This window comes from Convolutriloba macropyga, chromosome 6 (assembly GCF_964194025.1).
Source record: "Convolutriloba macropyga chromosome 6, txConMacr16.3, whole genome shotgun sequence".
NCBI classification, from domain to species: domain Eukaryota; kingdom Metazoa; phylum Xenacoelomorpha; order Acoela; family Convolutidae; genus Convolutriloba; species Convolutriloba macropyga.
Genome location: NC_134473.1, coordinates 30,809,246 through 30,826,214, shown reverse-complemented (window position 1 = coordinate 30,826,214; position 16,969 = coordinate 30,809,246). Strand labels below are relative to the sequence as shown.

At 31.6% G+C, this 16,969-nt stretch overlaps 1 protein-coding gene across 3 annotated transcripts in view; it reads left to right on the top strand.

Moving 5' to 3' along the window:
* The window catches only part of LOC142341619 (glutamate receptor 2-like), a 128,101-nt gene that overhangs the window by 72,370 nt on the left and 38,762 nt on the right, over positions 1-16,969 (top strand). For all 3 annotated transcript variants that reach the window (XM_075392707.1, XM_075392708.1, XM_075392709.1), the window contains 2 exons: positions 5,943-6,053; positions 6,820-7,038. In XM_075392707.1, the coding sequence (XP_075248822.1) occupies positions 5,943-6,053; positions 6,820-7,038 (330 nt within the window). The remainder of the gene's footprint in view (positions 1-5,942; positions 6,054-6,819; positions 7,039-16,969) is intronic.

The following is a 16,969-nucleotide window of genomic DNA, read 5'->3' as shown; positions in this document are numbered from 1 at the left end:
CAATAATTCGGCAGAACTTTATTAAAAAAAAAGAGCTCCTAATATTTCAATTAGAATAGAAATTAGAAATTTATAAATAAATGCTTCAAAAACAGAATTTTTTATGAAATTTGAATCAATTGAAAAAAATCAAGCTGCAGAAAGACTACTATGCATTCTTCGCAGCTGTTAATGAGGTCACACAAGAAGCTGCATTTTTGTCATCACAATTTCTGGAAAAAGTCTAACAATCGAAAACAAATCTCATTGAAGCAAAATTGATCCTTGTAAGAAATCTAAACGATGACAAAAATGCATATGCCAATGAAGCTGGATGCATTATTTAACAAAAATATACTCAGTCTTCGTTGTTATTCAATAAAATCGAAATGACATTAACGTATTGTCTGTCAGCCTGCATTATATTCGTATGAATAACAATGACAAATTCACTACTCGTTGAAGTGCAGTTGTGCAGCCTAATGAATTAAATTAAATTTAAAAATACAAACTACCTTTTTTAAATACTGTCAACATCATTTGATACAGTTTTTTTGCTACATTTAGGCTGTTATATCGTATTTTTTAGAGAAAACATCAGCGTCTCAAAGGAATAAAAAACCTCAAGAAAACCATGCAAAGTAGTTGAGAAAACTGAATAAACGAAGAAAAAAGGAAATTTTTTCAAGGAAATATTTTTATCGGCTGGATTTTGACTCTATAATTTATAATTCCGGCACAAAAAGGGTGCAAACAATTTAATCAGGAAAAAGTGCTGTAAAACTTGCAATATAATCAATTAAAACGAAAATAGTTTTTGAAAAGATTTCAAATAAAGCCAATAAATATATCACAGAAACTAGCTCAACCTTTACATTTAACTTTTTTTGTTGCTCGTACCGATGTCGGAAGTTACTGTTAAAACAAAGACGAAGCTTTAATTTTGGTAAATAATGGTGAACCCTTTAACAGAACTAATTTGGTTTGAAAATTTTTCCAAATATGCTTTGCAAAATTTATTGCATTAAAGTCTGGTGCTACGGAAGAAAAAGTAACGCTTTTTTTTTCATGGAATAAATCGGCAGAACTCCCCAAGTTGCAATAATTCGGCAGAAGTTTATTAAAAAAAAGAGCTCCTTATAATTCAATTAGAATAGAAATTAGAAATTTATAAATAAATGCTTCAAAAACAGAATTTTTTATGAAATTTGAATCAATTGAAAAAAATCAAGCTGCAGAAAGACGACTATGCATTTTTCGCAGCTGTTAATGAGGTCACACAAGAAGCTGCATTTTTGTCATCACAATTTCTGGAAAAAGTCTAACAATCGAAAACAAATCTCATTGAAGCAAAATTGATCCTTGTAAGAAATCTAAACGATGACAAAAATGCATATGCCAATGAAGCTGGATGCATTATTTAACAAAAATATACTCAGTCTTCGTTGTTATTCAATAAAATCAAAATGACATTAACGTATGATCTGTCAGCCTGCATTATATTCGTATGAATAACAATGACAAATTCACTACTCGTTGAAGTGCAGTTGTGCAGCCTAATGAATTAAATTAAGTTTAAAAATACGAACTACCTTTTTTAAATACTGTCAACATCGCAGACTTTGATACAGTTTTTTTGCTACATTTAGGCTGTTATATCGTATTTTTTAGAGAAAACATCAGCGTCTCAAAGGAATAAAAAACCTCAAGAAAACCATGCAAAGTAGTTGAGAAAACTGAATAAACGAAGAAAAAAGGAATTTTTTTCAAGGAATTATTTTTATCGGCTGGATTTTGACTCTATAATTTATAATTCCGGCACAAAATGGGTGCAAACAATTTAATCAGGAAAAAAGTGCTGTAAAACTTGCAATATAATCAATTAAAACGAAAATACTTTTTGAAAAGATTTCAAATAAAGCCAATAAATATATCACAGAAACTAGCTCAACCTTTACATTTAACTTTTTTTGTTGCTCGTACCGATGTCGGAAGTTACTGTTAAAACAAAGAAGAAGCTTTAATTTTGGTAAATTAATGGTGAACCCTTTAACAGAACTAATTTGGTTTGAAAATTTTTCCAAATATGCTTTGCAAAATTTATTGCATTAAAGTCTGGTGCTACGGAAGAAAAAGTAACGCTTATTGTTCTCCATGGAATAAATCGTCAGAACTCCTCAAGTTGCAATAATTCGGCAGAACTTTATTAAAAAAAAAAGAGCTCCTAATATTTCAATTAGAATAGAAATTAGAAATTTATAAATAAATGCTTCAAAAACAGAATTTTTTATGAAATTTGAATCAATTGAAAAAAATCAAGCTGCAGAAAGACAACTATGCATTCTTCGCAGCTGTTAATGAGGTCACACAAGAAGCTGCATTTTTGTCATCACAATTTCTGGAAAAAGTCTAACAATCGAAAACAAATCTCATTGAAGCAAAATTGATCCTTGTAAGAAATCTAAACGATGACAAAAATGCATATGCCAATGAAGCTGGATGCATTATTTAACAAAAATATACTCAGTCTTCGTTGTTATTCAATAAAATCGAAATGACATTAACGTATTGTCTGTCAGCATGCATTATATTCGTATGAATAACAATGACTAATTCACTACTCGTTGAAGTGCAGTTGTGCAGCCTAATGAATTAAATTAAGTTTAAAAATACAAACTACCTTTTTTAAATACTGTCAACATCACAGACTTTGATACAGTTTTCTTGCTACATTTAGGCTGTTATATCGTATTTTTTAGAGAAAACATCAGCGTCTCAAAGGAATAAAAAACCTCAAGAAAACCATGCAAAGTAGTTGAGAAAACTGAATAAACGAAGAAAAAAGGAATTTTTTTCAAGGAATTATTTTTATCGGCTGGATTTTGACTCTATAATTTATAATTCCGGCACAAAATGGGTGCAAACAATTTAATCAGGAAAAAAGTGCTGTAAAACTTGCAATATAATCAATTAAAACGAAAATACTTTTTGAAAAGATTTCAAATAAAGCCAATAAATATATCACAGAAACTAGCTCAACCTTTACATTTAACTTTTTTTGTTGCTCGTACCGATGTCGGAAGTTACTGTTAAAACAAAGAAGAAGCTTTAATTTTGGTAAATTAATGGTGAACCCTTTAACAGAACTAATTTGGTTTGAAAATTTTTCCAAATATGCTTTGCAAAATTTATTGCATTAAAGTCTGGTGCTACGGAAGAAAAAGTAACGCTTATTGTTCTCCATGGAATAAATCGTCAGAACTCCTCAAGTTGCAATAATTCGGCAGAACTTTATTAAAAAAAAGAGCTCCTAATATTTCAATTAGAATAGAAATTAGAAATTTATAAATAAATGCTTCAAAAACAGAATTTTTTATGAAATTTGAATCAATTGAAAAAAATCAAGCTGCAGAAAGACTACTATGCATTCTTCGCAGCTGTTAATGAGGTCACACAAGAAGCTGCATTTTTGTCATCACAATTTCTGGAAAAAGTCTAACAATCGAAAACAAATCTCATTGAAGCAAAATTGATCCTTGTAAGAAATCTAAACGATGACAAAAATGCATATGCCAATGAAGCTGGATGCATTATTTAACAAAAATATACTCAGTCTTCGTTGTTATTCAATAAAATCGAAATGACATTAACGTATTGTCTGTCAGCCTGCATTATATTCGTATGAATAACAATGACAAATTCACTACTCGTTGAAGTGCAGTTGTGCAGCCTAATGAATTAAATTAAATTTAAAAATACAAACTACCTTTTTTAAATACTGTCAACATCATTTGATACAGTTTTTTTGCTACATTTAGGCTGTTATATCGTATTTTTTAGAGAAAACATCAGCGTCTCAAAGGAATAAAAAACCTCAAGAAAACCATGCAAAGTAGTTGAGAAAACTGAATAAACGAAGAAAAAAGGAAATTTTTTCAAGGAAATATTTTTATCGGCTGGATTTTGACTCTATAAATTATAATTCCGGCACAAAAAGGGTGCAAACAATTTAATCAGGAAAAAGTGCTGTAAAACTTGCAATATAATCAATTAAAACGAAAATAGTTTTTGAAAAGATTTCAAATAAAGCCAATAAATATATCACAGAAACTAGCTCAACCTTTACATTTAACTTTTTTTGTTGCTCGTACCGATGTCGGAAGTTACTGTTAAAACAAAGAAGAAGCTTTAATTTTGGTAAATAATGGTGAACCCTTTAACAGAACTAATTTGGTTTGAAAATTTTTCCAAATATGCTTTGCAAAATTTATTGCATTAAAGTCTGGTGCTACGGAAGAAAAAGTAACGCTTTTTTTTTCATGGAATAAATCGGCAGAACTCCCCAAGTTGCAATAATTCGGCAGAAGTTTATTAAAAAAAAGAGCTCCTTATAATTCAATTAGAATAGAAATTAGAAATTTATAAATAAATGCTTCAAAAACAGAATTTTTTATGAAATTTGAATCAATTGAAAAAAATCAAGCTGCAGAAAGACGACTATGCATTTTTCGCAGCTGTTAATGAGGTCACACAAGAAGCTGCATTTTTGTCATCACAATTTCTGGAAAAAGTCTAACAATCGAAAACAAATCTCATTGAAGCAAAATTGATCCTTGTAAGAAATCTAAACGATGACAAAAATGCATATGCCAATGAAGCTGGATGCATTATTTAACAAAAATATACTCAGTCTTCGTTGTTATTCAATAAAATCAAAATGACATTAACGTATGATCTGTCAGCCTGCATTATATTCGTATGAATAACAATGACAAATTCACTACTCGTTGAAGTGCAGTTGTGCAGCCTAATGAATTAAATTAAGTTTAAAAATACGAACTACCTTTTTTAAATACTGTCAACATCGCAGACTTTGATACAGTTTTTTTGCTACATTTAGGCTGTTATATCGTATTTTTTAGAGAAAACATCAGCGTCTCAAAGGAATAAAAAACCTCAAGAAAACCATGCAAAGTAGTTGAGAAAACTGAATAAACGAAGAAAAAAGGAAATTTTTTCAAGGAAATATTTTTATTGGCTGGATTTTGACTCTATAATGTATAATTCCGGCACAAAAAGGGTGCAAACAATTTAATCAGGAAAAAAGTGCTGTAAAACTTGCAATATAATCAATTAAAACCAAAATAGTTTTTGAAAAGATTTCAAATAAAGCCAATAAATATATCACAGAAACTAGCTCAACCTTTACATTTAACTTTTTTTGTTGCTCGTACCGATGTCGGAAGTTACTGTTAAAACAAAGAAGAAGCTTTAATTTTGGTAAATTAATGGTGAACCCTTTAACAGAACTAATTTGGTTTGAAAATTTTTCCAAATATGCTTTGCAAAATTTATTGCATTAAAGTCTGGTGCTACGGAAGAAAAAGTAACGCTTATTTTTTTCCAGGGAATAAATCGGCAGAACTCCCCAAGTTGCAATAATTCGGCAGAACTTTATTAAAAAAAGAGCTCCTAATATTTCAATTAGAATAGACAATTGTCTGTGAACTAAGTTGAAAGCACTGTTATGTGTGAATTGAGGATAAAAACTTGGAACGAACAATTTACGGCGAAATCGACAGAGACAAAAATATGAACGCTGTTTGCCAAATTTATCTTAATTGGCTGAAAATGATCTGAATAATGACTAAATTAACGTAAAATTAGCCAAATACAATAAAATTTTGCTTCGTCCAAACAACCGAACCACAAGTAATGGGGCTGTTCAAAATAACAATAGTAACTATGGAACAATCGATGAATCTTTAGATCCGAATCTTTTACAACTCTCCTTATATTAAAAGTTGACTCAAAATTGACTCGTTTAAAAATTCAGTTTCATAAAATGCGTGTGGAGAGGGCAACAGAGCGTCCTCAATCTAGGTGTAATTAAGAGCCGATTGAAAAACTGAAAATTTTAAACAGGTTATTAAAAAGACGATTTACCTCTTTCTGTATCATAGATTGGGAAGTGGAGCGAATCAAGGGAAGATTTCATCATAGAACAGCCGACGATGGGCATCACTGCTGGGTCGGATGTTGTTTCTCGACATCTCATCGTCACTTCAATCATCGTAAGCCCATAGTTTCCTGCTCATTTTAATTTATCAACTATTTAGTTCAATTATGCTGCTCAATTTAAGTACGGATTCAGTGACTTCTTTCCGATTACAGCCGCCTCCTTCGTCTCAATGATTCTTGAACTTCTATCGCGTGAGATCTTATAAGACGTCTTATCAACACTTTTCAATATTATAGTTCCCATTCTGAGCTTGTGAAGCTTAATTTGTGCAATGATGAAATTAAGCTGTGAAATTTTAGAGTTAAAAGCTTATGTGCAAATGCTTTTTGCTGATATGCGTTTGGTTAAAAAAAATCCGAGGACCCACTCATCTACCAGGACATTATGCCAACAAAGATTTTTTTGTGAGCTCAAATGGTTCTTTGGACGCCCTTTAGTAATTAAGAGGAATTTTGTGTCCAAGTAATTTTCGGCTCCTATACGAAAAATTTACTATACCTCGCCACCATCTCCTTCATTACGTTCATGTTTTTTCCATAGAAAAATCACTTTCCTATATTGTGGGAAGCAAAACATTTGAATATTTATTCGAAGCAGCTATGAGCATGAATGATATTCACGTATAAAATATTGAGCATGCGGTTTTTAAAATATCAACTAACAGCTCATCTCATTTCCTCTTAGTTATACCGAACTTACCTCCCCCCTCAGCTAACCTCCTCTTACATCAAGTTCAATCTCAAGTTCAACCCCCCTCCCCCTACCGCATCCTTTTTGACAGCAGAAACTTGACGCTGGTATTTTTTTATTTCAAACAGGAGCCTCCGTTTTTGATGATAAAACCGGAAGAAAAAGACGGAGAGAAACATGTTGGAAACGAAAGATATGAAGGCTACTGCATGGAGCTGGCTGAAATGTTAGCCAAGGACTTGGGCTTCACCTACGAGATCAAGTTGGTCGAGGATTCTCAATATGGGTCTCTGGTGGCTGGAACCAATGGAACCTGGTCTGGCATGATAGGCGAGGTTATGACAGGGGTGAGCTATATGTCAATCTATACAACTAAAATATATGTCACAAGTAAAAAAAAACTTAATTTGAAGCACAAATATAACTAAAATGCAGCTGAAATTATAAAGCTTTTGACATAAAGCGTCCTGACCCTGTGGTATGTCGCTCCATTAAATTGTTTTTTTTTAATCTTCAAAAATGTAAATTTGAAGTTATAACCACAGCAAGAACGCTTGGTTAAATATTTACATTTTCAAAATCGCCTCGTAAATATATGAATAGTTTGGTCTTTATACTTCAGTAGAAAAATTTCCTGAAGCCTCTTACTTGTCTATCTATTGGAACACGTTCATGCAGTTTGACCATTTCGCTGCTTAGTTTTTCCTTAAATTTGTTTTTAGTTTTCTCTTTTCGGATTTCAATTGGCAAATTATTCCATTTCCTAGAAAAATTTCTGATCAGTGACCTCTCACTCCATTTGGATTGGCACTTATTCTTTGGAAAAAACTGGACAGTTCTGCAGTTTTTGATCAATTCGTACTTTTCAAGAATCCTGAAAGAGGAGTTTTTGGTTTCTCGGCTACTCTGTTTATATTGTGAGAGGAGGTCAAAAAATTTAAGAAGACAAACTTTTTTAATGAAAAGCTCTGCTGGTAAAATTTTTTCTTTCAGTAATAGATCTCTTGCACTGTTAAACTTTTTGCGCAGGTGGCAAACCTTTATTCCCCAACTTATTTGTTTATTAACTCTTTGAAGTGACATAACCGACAACGATTGAAATAAAATTGCACTGAAATTGAGATGGGACAAAACAAGTGATTTAAAAAGAACGATTCTTGCTTTTAGTGGTAAAAAATGTCTTACTAAGTAAATTGACCTAATAGCATTTGCCATTTTTGTTAATGTTTTGTTCAGCTGAATGTCAAAATTTAGATTGTTATCAATCATTATACCTAAATAACGACAACTTGTTTTTGGCTCTATGAAAATTCCATTATAATGAAATTTTTCAATTTTTGATTCACCATTTTTTGAAAAAACCACAATTTCTGTTTTATCTCTGTTTAAAGTTAGCATATTTTGCCTCATATAACTGTCAGTACTTTCAAATACATTGTTAATTTCGCATAAGAGATTTTCATCGGATTTGGAATGACAAATAATGCATGTGTCATCTGCAAACTGTAAAACGTCCTCTCTTTTTTTCATTTTTTCAGGGAAGTCGTTGATATATATTAAAAAAATTAAAGGTCCGAGAACTGTTCCTTGAGGTACTCCGTGATTTATTGTCACCCAGTTCGAATATTCTATGCCGTTCTTTACGCATTGTTTTCTGTTAGACAAAAACGGTTCTAGCATTGCAATTGATTCCGTACTAAATCCATATTTAGTAATTTTTTCGAGAAAAATTTTGTGAGATATTGAGTTAAAAACTTTGGCTAAATCCAAGAATATACTAACAACGGTTTCGTTTTCTTCTAACAAACTATTCACTGATTCTGTCAACGATATTACGGTGTCATTCGAAGATTTTCTTTTCAGAAACCCAAACTGATTTTTATTGATTATTTCATACTTTTCAACATGTTCTAGCATTTGTTGGAGCAAAAGTCTTTCAAAAATCTTCGCAAGAGTCGGTTTAACTGAAATTGGTCTGTAGTTTCCTGCTTCCAGTGGATCCCCTTTTTTGTAAATTGGAGTTACATATGCTTTTTTAAGTATGTCAGGAAAAATGTTTTTTGATATACATTCGTTTATTGCAAACTGTAGATGTGTTCCAATAGACATTTTGCTACACTTGAAGGACCATGTAGTGAGTAATCCAGGACCCGCTGCTTTGTTTTGTGGTAATTGATCAATTACAGTAAAAAGTTCTTTTCTCGTTATATGTCTGAAGGAAAACTCGTGCCCAATAAATGGACAAGGAACAGTTAGGCTTTGTTTTTTGAAATTTTAGCACTCCAGTATTGAAACATTGTCTCATTTTTTGTACTAAGAAAAAAGATGAGGCAGAAATGAAACAAAATATAAAGCCAAATCATTATAAAGTCGATTTCCAAAAAATGTCCCCTGGCGTCTATTTTTGGGTTATCTATATCATTATCAAAATTTGAGAGTTTTTAAGGCTAAAAACTGCTACTGGTACGCTTTACCCTCATTTTGTCTTTTAAGTTAATAGGAGATTTTTCGTTTTCTTTTCTTGGGAAGAGATACATCGATTTGCAAAGATTTTGTCAAGACTGTCAAGAAATTTTTTCGGTTTATCTTGATAGGATCTTACCAATATCCTTAAAAGTTTTAACATGGAATGTTGGCAGTTCAAGTTCTTGGCAACATGTCTCATGTTTTGCAAGAAATGTCATGTGTTATCAAAGTGTATCGGGTTTCACTGGGAGCCCGTTTTCTTAACCTGCGCAGATAACAATTATAATCAATTTTTTTCCTGGCGTTACAGTAAAGCTAAATGAAATTGCAACACTTTTTAGCTACGAAGATAAATTCTCAACAGAATTAAATCCTTTGCTAAAATCCTGCTAGTTGATTCTAAAAACACGGTTACATTTCAGTTTTGCAATCCACCAAAAGCAACCTGAGTTGAGGTGTCAGCAGTGGTAACCGGTATCAAATATTTAGGAGTTCTGTTGACGTAAAATGGCAGACATGTCAAAATATACTTTTTGAACCCGCGAAGATGGCCAAATAGAGAAGAAATTCTTTTAATAAATTAGACTTGAATGATTGTCGGCTAAAGGAGCCCGTAAAAATACAATGCTGGCAATATCAAATCATTGAGAGTCTTGGAACAATCTTTCAGTCTTTCCTATTTTGTGTTGATTTTTGGATCAAAAAAGTTTTTACAAGAGTGTGAAAAACAGTTGTTCCAGTGTAATGCAGAATTTCTTTAACCAAATCGTTTTTGCCAGCATCTAGACAACTAAAGTGCCAAATTGAGAGATTTTTTGGGTATTTTTTTTCAGTTTATATTTTGCAACAAAAGTAGGTAGCTGATTTGTTGTTCAATGCTGAGTTACTTCCACTATTATCATTATTGTTCGACCCCTTTTCTTGGGGGGGGGCGAGGAGCAATATACTCAAATGTGTTTTTTTATTCAGACAATTTTGGCCGATCGATATATTCATCGTAGAGAAATGTGAGTGGTATCATTGAAAAGCTGGTCCAGCGTAGAAATCAAAATAAAAGGATTTTTTGATTTTCTTTTTTGTTTCGAAGAGTTATCGAGGATTGAAGTTTTGTGTGAACACGGGATATTTATTCACTTTTAGTGTAATTTTTCTTCAAATTAAAATATTTTCTATGAAACTAGTAATTCAAAATTAAATTTCACACCAAAAAATGAACCAATTTTGTGTTCCTAATAGACTAAAGGTGATAAAAAGACTAGTTCTGGTCTCATAGGGAAGTTCACTACCAAAAACGAAATTCGAATTCTTTTTGAGAGCTCTTTTTTTATTTCTTCTAAATTTTCTTCTTTTGCTTTTTTAAGTCACCTAGAGACAAGTCACATTTCATATCAAGGTTCCGTTAATGACAAATCAAATTTACAGTCAAATGAAGCTCAACGAACAAAAAAAATGTTTTCAAGGAATTGCTCCCGTTTTTTGGCTTCGACTCTAATTTTTCGAAAGTTTTAATGTAAATTTGAATTTCTTTTTGAGGTTTTACTTAGTTTTTGGAGTCCTATGGCACAGGCTCATTAACTTACAGTGCAATATGTTTTGCAATGAGCTTTAAATGAACATATCTAGTGCTTTGAGTAGACAGCTAGTGGCTGTTATGACTTTAAAAACAATTTTTAGAAAATTTTTTGAACATTAACTAATCATAAACTTTTTTTTGAACTGTTACTCAGTCTCAGTACTCACAGGAACCACTTGCTTTTTACTGCAATTAAAATTATCTGGTTAGCGGATTTGTCTTCCAATTAAAGGTTATATGACTTCAATGACACAAGATTTCGAAAAAAAAACATTTAAAAAATTTTTCTTAAAAAAGTTTTTAAAAAAGTTTTCTTATTATTGGTTACTTTTGAAATCTTATCACATTATCCAAATAATTATAGCTCCCCTCGGCTTAAAACAACGTTCAGTGAATCACAGATAAAGTTTTCACAGTAAATCTTATTAAATGGCTTCGACACTTTCTTCTTCCACTTTTCTACTGAATTTTTGGTTTTTGCCTGTTTTTCTTGTTGTTTTCATAGACTTATTGTGATGTCTTATCGATTACCTATGCAAGACAAACATCCCTCTACTCCCATTGGGGCATGTTTGAGCTTTTTTATTGATTTCCGTTGAAGGCTATGAAGTTAATAGTTGTTAAGACTTTAAAGATAATTTTTCGAAAATTTTTTTTTTGAACGTTAACCAATCATAAACTTTTTTCTGAACTGTTAGTCAGTCTCACTACTGACAGGACCACCCTGTTTTCTACTGCAACTCTTAATAATCTGGTTTTATCTTCTGACTATTGGGTATATGACTTCAATGACACAAGATTCCAATTTTTTTTTAAATTTTTGTATATTTTCGTATTATTGTTTACATTTGACGTATTATCACATTATCCACATTGCAAATTGCATACACATTATCCAAATACTATTCTAATCCTATTGGCTTAGAGAAAACGTTCAGTGGATCACAGATAAAGTTTTGAGAGAGAAACTAATGATTTAATTGGCTTCAACACTTTCTTCTCGATATTTTCTACTGAATTTTGTTTTTTTTTGAATTTTAACAAATACTAAACTTTTTGTTTTCGTGAACTGTGAATCAGTCTCAGATTTCACAGAACCCTTTTTTCTAGCAGCCAAAACTAATCTGGTTAGTGGTTTTATCTTCTACCTATTAGTTTTAAAAGTACAATGGCACGAGATTTCATAGTTTTTGTAAAGTTTTCGGGTATCTATTTTTAAATTTTTTGATCTTTTTGAAACCTTGTCACATTATCCTATTACTGATAATTTTCATTGGTTTAGGGAAGACGTTCGAGAGCTTAGGGATCATAGATAAAACTTTCGGAGAAGCGCTTACGATTTAAATTGCTTCGACACTTTCTTCTGCTACTCTTCTACTGAATTTTCGGATTTTGCGTGTCTTTGTTGTTTATTTGCTTCTCAATAACTTGTTGTAATTTTGCGTACTTACTGACTTGCGCTGAAAACGAATGTTTTCAATGGCGTTGATAATACGAGGTTTCTCAAAAATTTCGTGGTTCTAATGTATTTGCTCATATTTGTTGGTTTTTTAGGTTATATTGATAAAAAAACAGGAATCTCATTGCTCTATAAAATCAATTGAAAATAAAAATATTTTTAGTGAAAGTACATTTCTTAATGCTTCGACACTTTTCTCGATCATTTTTTTGTGAAATTGATGTTTTTGCCTTTTTGTTCTTTAGATAGTTGTAAGTTGCCGACAGGTCTCATAAGCTTGTAAATGAGGATTGAATGAATGATGTTATGTGAAGCAGTCAGTTTATAGCGAATAGTCTTAAAATTTATGATTTATATTTTCAGATACTTTTCAAGCTCTTCAGTTTTTGTTGTTTTTTTGTCACAATGTAAATTATTTTCATGAATGAGAGGTCCCATCCAATTTCTTGATTTCCCAAAAATTGTATAGTTATATTGTTGGTCACTGCTCTTTCGTTTATTTGGCGATATGCGTTTTTAAAAAAGTTTATTGAGTTGTAAATCTTTGTGTTTCTTTTTCTCATCTCTCTCAACAATCGCCTAATATTAGATCTCAATGGTTTGCAAATGTGGCCCAAGTAAACTCATTTAATCTCTCAGATTAAATCCTTCAACTGTATAAGTAGAAACAACAAATGAATTAAAAATAAATAAAATTCAGATAATAGCTAGTGATTTTAGGGGTAGCAATAGTTTGTAATTTAACAGATCGTTTGTAATTTTTCAAGTTTTTTCTAGTTCGTTTATATGGCTTAGTTTAACCAAAGACAGGTCTTTCTGGTTTTGTTTTGACTTTTAGTATTTTGCCAAGGATTATGTAGTTGAAAGCTAATGATTGTAAAGACTTTTGAAATTTCTTGGTTTAAGAAAAGTTGATCAATTTTTGAATTTCGCCTCGTTGTTGGTTCTCTTGTCGACTTGTTACCCACTCTCATTAAGAAAACTTTCCATCTGCTGTTCAGTTAGGAAAAAGTAAATTTGTGTTGCTAAGGTTTTACCTGATTGTTTTTTGTCGTTGTTTAATAGGTGCTTTTACATTTAGATATTCAGAGTTTTGCCGTTAATTTTTTTAGTTTTCTTTATTTTGTTTTTTTTCTTGTAGTCTTTTCATTGGCATATCTTGAGAGCGCTGTAATGAGGTATGGCATTATGTAATTCAATTAGTAGTTTGGGTGTGAAACGATTTTTTTTTAGCCCAAACAACTATTTTTGTTATCTCTTCATTTGGTTGACAATTAAGTCAAAAATTTATATGAGCTCGGGTAGGAAAATCATGTGCAAACGCAAATTAAAGAGCTTTCTTGTTTTGTGACGATTTAAGTGTCACACTGTAGTAACTCTAACCTTAAAATGTGTTGTCATATTTCTTTAAAAAAATTTATCAAATCAAAACGTACAGGTATTAGATTTATTGCAGATGTATCGAAGGATATCAACAAGTAGAATTAAAAGTGTTGAAGTAAATCAAAAGTGCTAAAGTAACATGAACGCGCCGTCCATTTTTATTTGCATAAGTTTGTCTTGCTCCATGCGAAGAAATTGTGCAAAGAAAATTACTGCAATATTAAATCAAGAATTTTACAAAACGCTGCCCGCCAAATAATGCCAATTTATTGGATTTTGCGCAATCTGACAAATCTGAAGGTTCGCTGAATTAGTATAGAAGAATTGAAGAATCTTATATTCCTGATTACCAGCCAACAATTGGAATTTTTTGATAGTTTATAATTTGCGGTTTCTTATCTCTAATGAAGCGTGACAAAGAAGGTCCCATGAGAAGGTTCTGTAATTTTGGTTATTGTTACAGAAATGCACCCGAAGCTTTGCTGCCCCTACAAACAAGACATCTGTTATACTCTTCTTCTTATGCTTTTTGAACATTTTCTACTGAAAAACGTGCTAACTTCAAAAAAAATTCTTGCAAAAATTGTTTAAGAGATTACAGGTGGTGTGGCGCCCTAACTGTGGTCCGGGGTTATTTTATAGAAGAAAAAATATATTTAGTTTTTCTTAATGTCAAGAGAACTTTTTGCCTGTTCACGTGTTGCAGGAACGAAGTTCCCTGTTCGTTGAAAGCCCACATATCAAACTCTTGGTTGAACAAGCTGAAAATTTTGAAGTTTTTTTCTCCATTTTTGTTGATGTGCATAGTTCATTGAAGCACTGGTTTCGTTTTCGGGCAGTGAATCAAATTTCTTGAAATTGTTTTTGGGTAAAAAAAATTGTTTGTTCAATTCTTTTTGAAAGTATTGCAGATAATTATTAATTTCTTATTAAGTGTATCACATGTTTGAGCTATGTTTAAATGACTTTTGAATGTGAAAAAAGGGATTGCGTAAGTAAAATGTAGAATTTAAAATTCAGCTAAGGTGGTTCGGGGGCCTTAGCCTCTGAATTCTAAAAAGTTTTGAAAATAATTCCTAAGTATTGTTTTTCTCTAAGTTAGCCCTCTAGGCGACTTTCAAATGGGCACAATCCTATAATTAGAAAAATTTAACTTACACCAGCTAACTTCTAGTACTTATTCCAACTGAGAAAATTATATCAAGAACAAGCCGAAATCTAACTACGAACTCTCTGTCTTACCAACAGAAAGGAGAGACTTCACTTACAAAATTAAATTGAAAAGAAGCTCTGAAAATCTACAAAAACCAAGCGGTATATGTACTCCGCAAAAGTAAATAATAGAGATAAAATCAAGTCGGATTTCGTTTTATAAACTAATCTTATGCGTAAAAGTCCCAAAAAATCACATGTTTGAATAAAGTTTACCCCAAATTGGTAAGTCACCTCTAATTTGAGCTGAGAAATTTCAAATTTCATTAAAGTTTTTAATTCCGTTCAGTTTAGACAAAGTCAGAACTGTCATTAGTAGTCAAAATCAATATTTGTTCAATAAACCGCTTAACAGTTCTAACTTACTCAGTCATTATAATTGTTCCGACCCCTCTCTGAGGTGGGGAGGAACTATATACTCAAATGGGTTTTTTTTGTTAAGTCAATTTTGCCCGATCGATATAATAATCGTAGAGAGCTGTGAGTGGTATCATTAAGAAGCCCGTCCAGTGTAGAATATGGAATTAAAAAGATTTTTTCAATTTTTGTTTTTTATAGGGAGTTACCGAGGTTTAAAGTTTGGTGAATATTAGACGTAATTCAGCTACTTTTTTCACATTTTTAACCAAATTTTCGTAAATTTTGACCAAATTTTCGTAAATAATGCCAATAAATATTATAAAATTGTTAATTGTAGTGTTACTTTTTTTCCTTAAAGATAGAGGAGGGTTGCTGAGCTGCTGAATTCGAGTGTTTTGGCTAGAATTTATGCTGACTTTTTGAAAAATCAGAAATTTTTGGTCCAAAAACGGCTTTTTTAGACAACTTGCTTTAAATTTGCTGGAAATAGACACCTTTAAATTGCAACCATAATCTTTCTAATCTCGAAAAAGAGCTAGTTGTACCCCAGCTGGCTATAAGAGTCTTCTGGAATTATAATTTTGCAAATTTTTTTGCAAATTTATTGTCGTTAAATATACAAAATGCATCATTTATTTTTGACAAACTGAAAAACTTTGTAGAGAATTTTGCATCGGTTACAATAAATGAGTGTTTTGTTAGACGCTCAGCAATATCTGGGCGGATCTTGATCTCACCATGAATCCTTTTGATAAAGCTTTTTTAGATTTTAATGAGGCGCGAACTTTTTTTTCAAAAATTTTCCGCTATGTAAACGTTTATTATGTAATTTACGGACAAGAAATTCAAATCAGGGCTCAATTATAGACAGAAATTGTTTACAGTAAAAACAATCGAGAACCGACTTCATTTGATGAATAAAAAAATGTCGGCAAGGGTTTTATATTGAACTAAATGTTTCATTATTTTGGTACTACGCGTTTTCAATTTTTCTTTTAGCAAAATTGCATATTTTCTGTTCATTTTGTTTCCTTGTCGAACTATCGCATTATTGACAAGTCCAATTAAAAGAAGGCATTGTAGCAAAAATGCAAAACGTTGGAAAAAGCCGTATCTAGCATGTTAATTGTTTTTGTTGAACAGTTATGCTTTTTGGGCTGAGACAGAGTTTTCTCACAAAACTTTGTGTGTTTTTGATTTTGGCTAAGTTTGTCTTTCTTTTGGTTGTTGTACGCCATTTACCCAATAACGATAGACCTTAATTGCTTCCCAGAGACGTATATTGCAACCGAGTTGAATATTTCAACTTAAAGCTGTTTGTTCTAACAACATTCAAATTAAAATTTTAAAAAAAAAAAGATTTTTTTTTCACTTGTCGCCTTTTTAATTATATTTTCGTCGCCATGCTACTCGATCTCACTCATTAGAGGTTTTAAATATTTTTGTTGATTCAAAATTAATTTTGGCGCTTGGTTATGCGTTGTAATTGATTGCTTCGACCTTGTAGTTTAAAAAAAATTTCGAGATTATGTACGATCTTCGGTTTTCTTTTTGTTGTCATGTCGAAGTAGTCCTTTTATAAGGAAGATTCGCTGATGTTAAGATGAAAACAAAATGGTGATTTACAGTTCTTGCAGTTAACATCTTATAATTGTGCCTTGAGCAGTGTCATGTTGTAGAAATGTTTGAAGTTGTGGCTTCTTTATGAATTCGTTTGTTTGTGGGCTCGTTGCTTAGTCTCATTATTAACAGGTCCAATTGGCTTCTCGAGTTGTTGAAACTTAATTCATTGTGTTTTTTTGTAATCTTAAGTCTTTTCTGACAT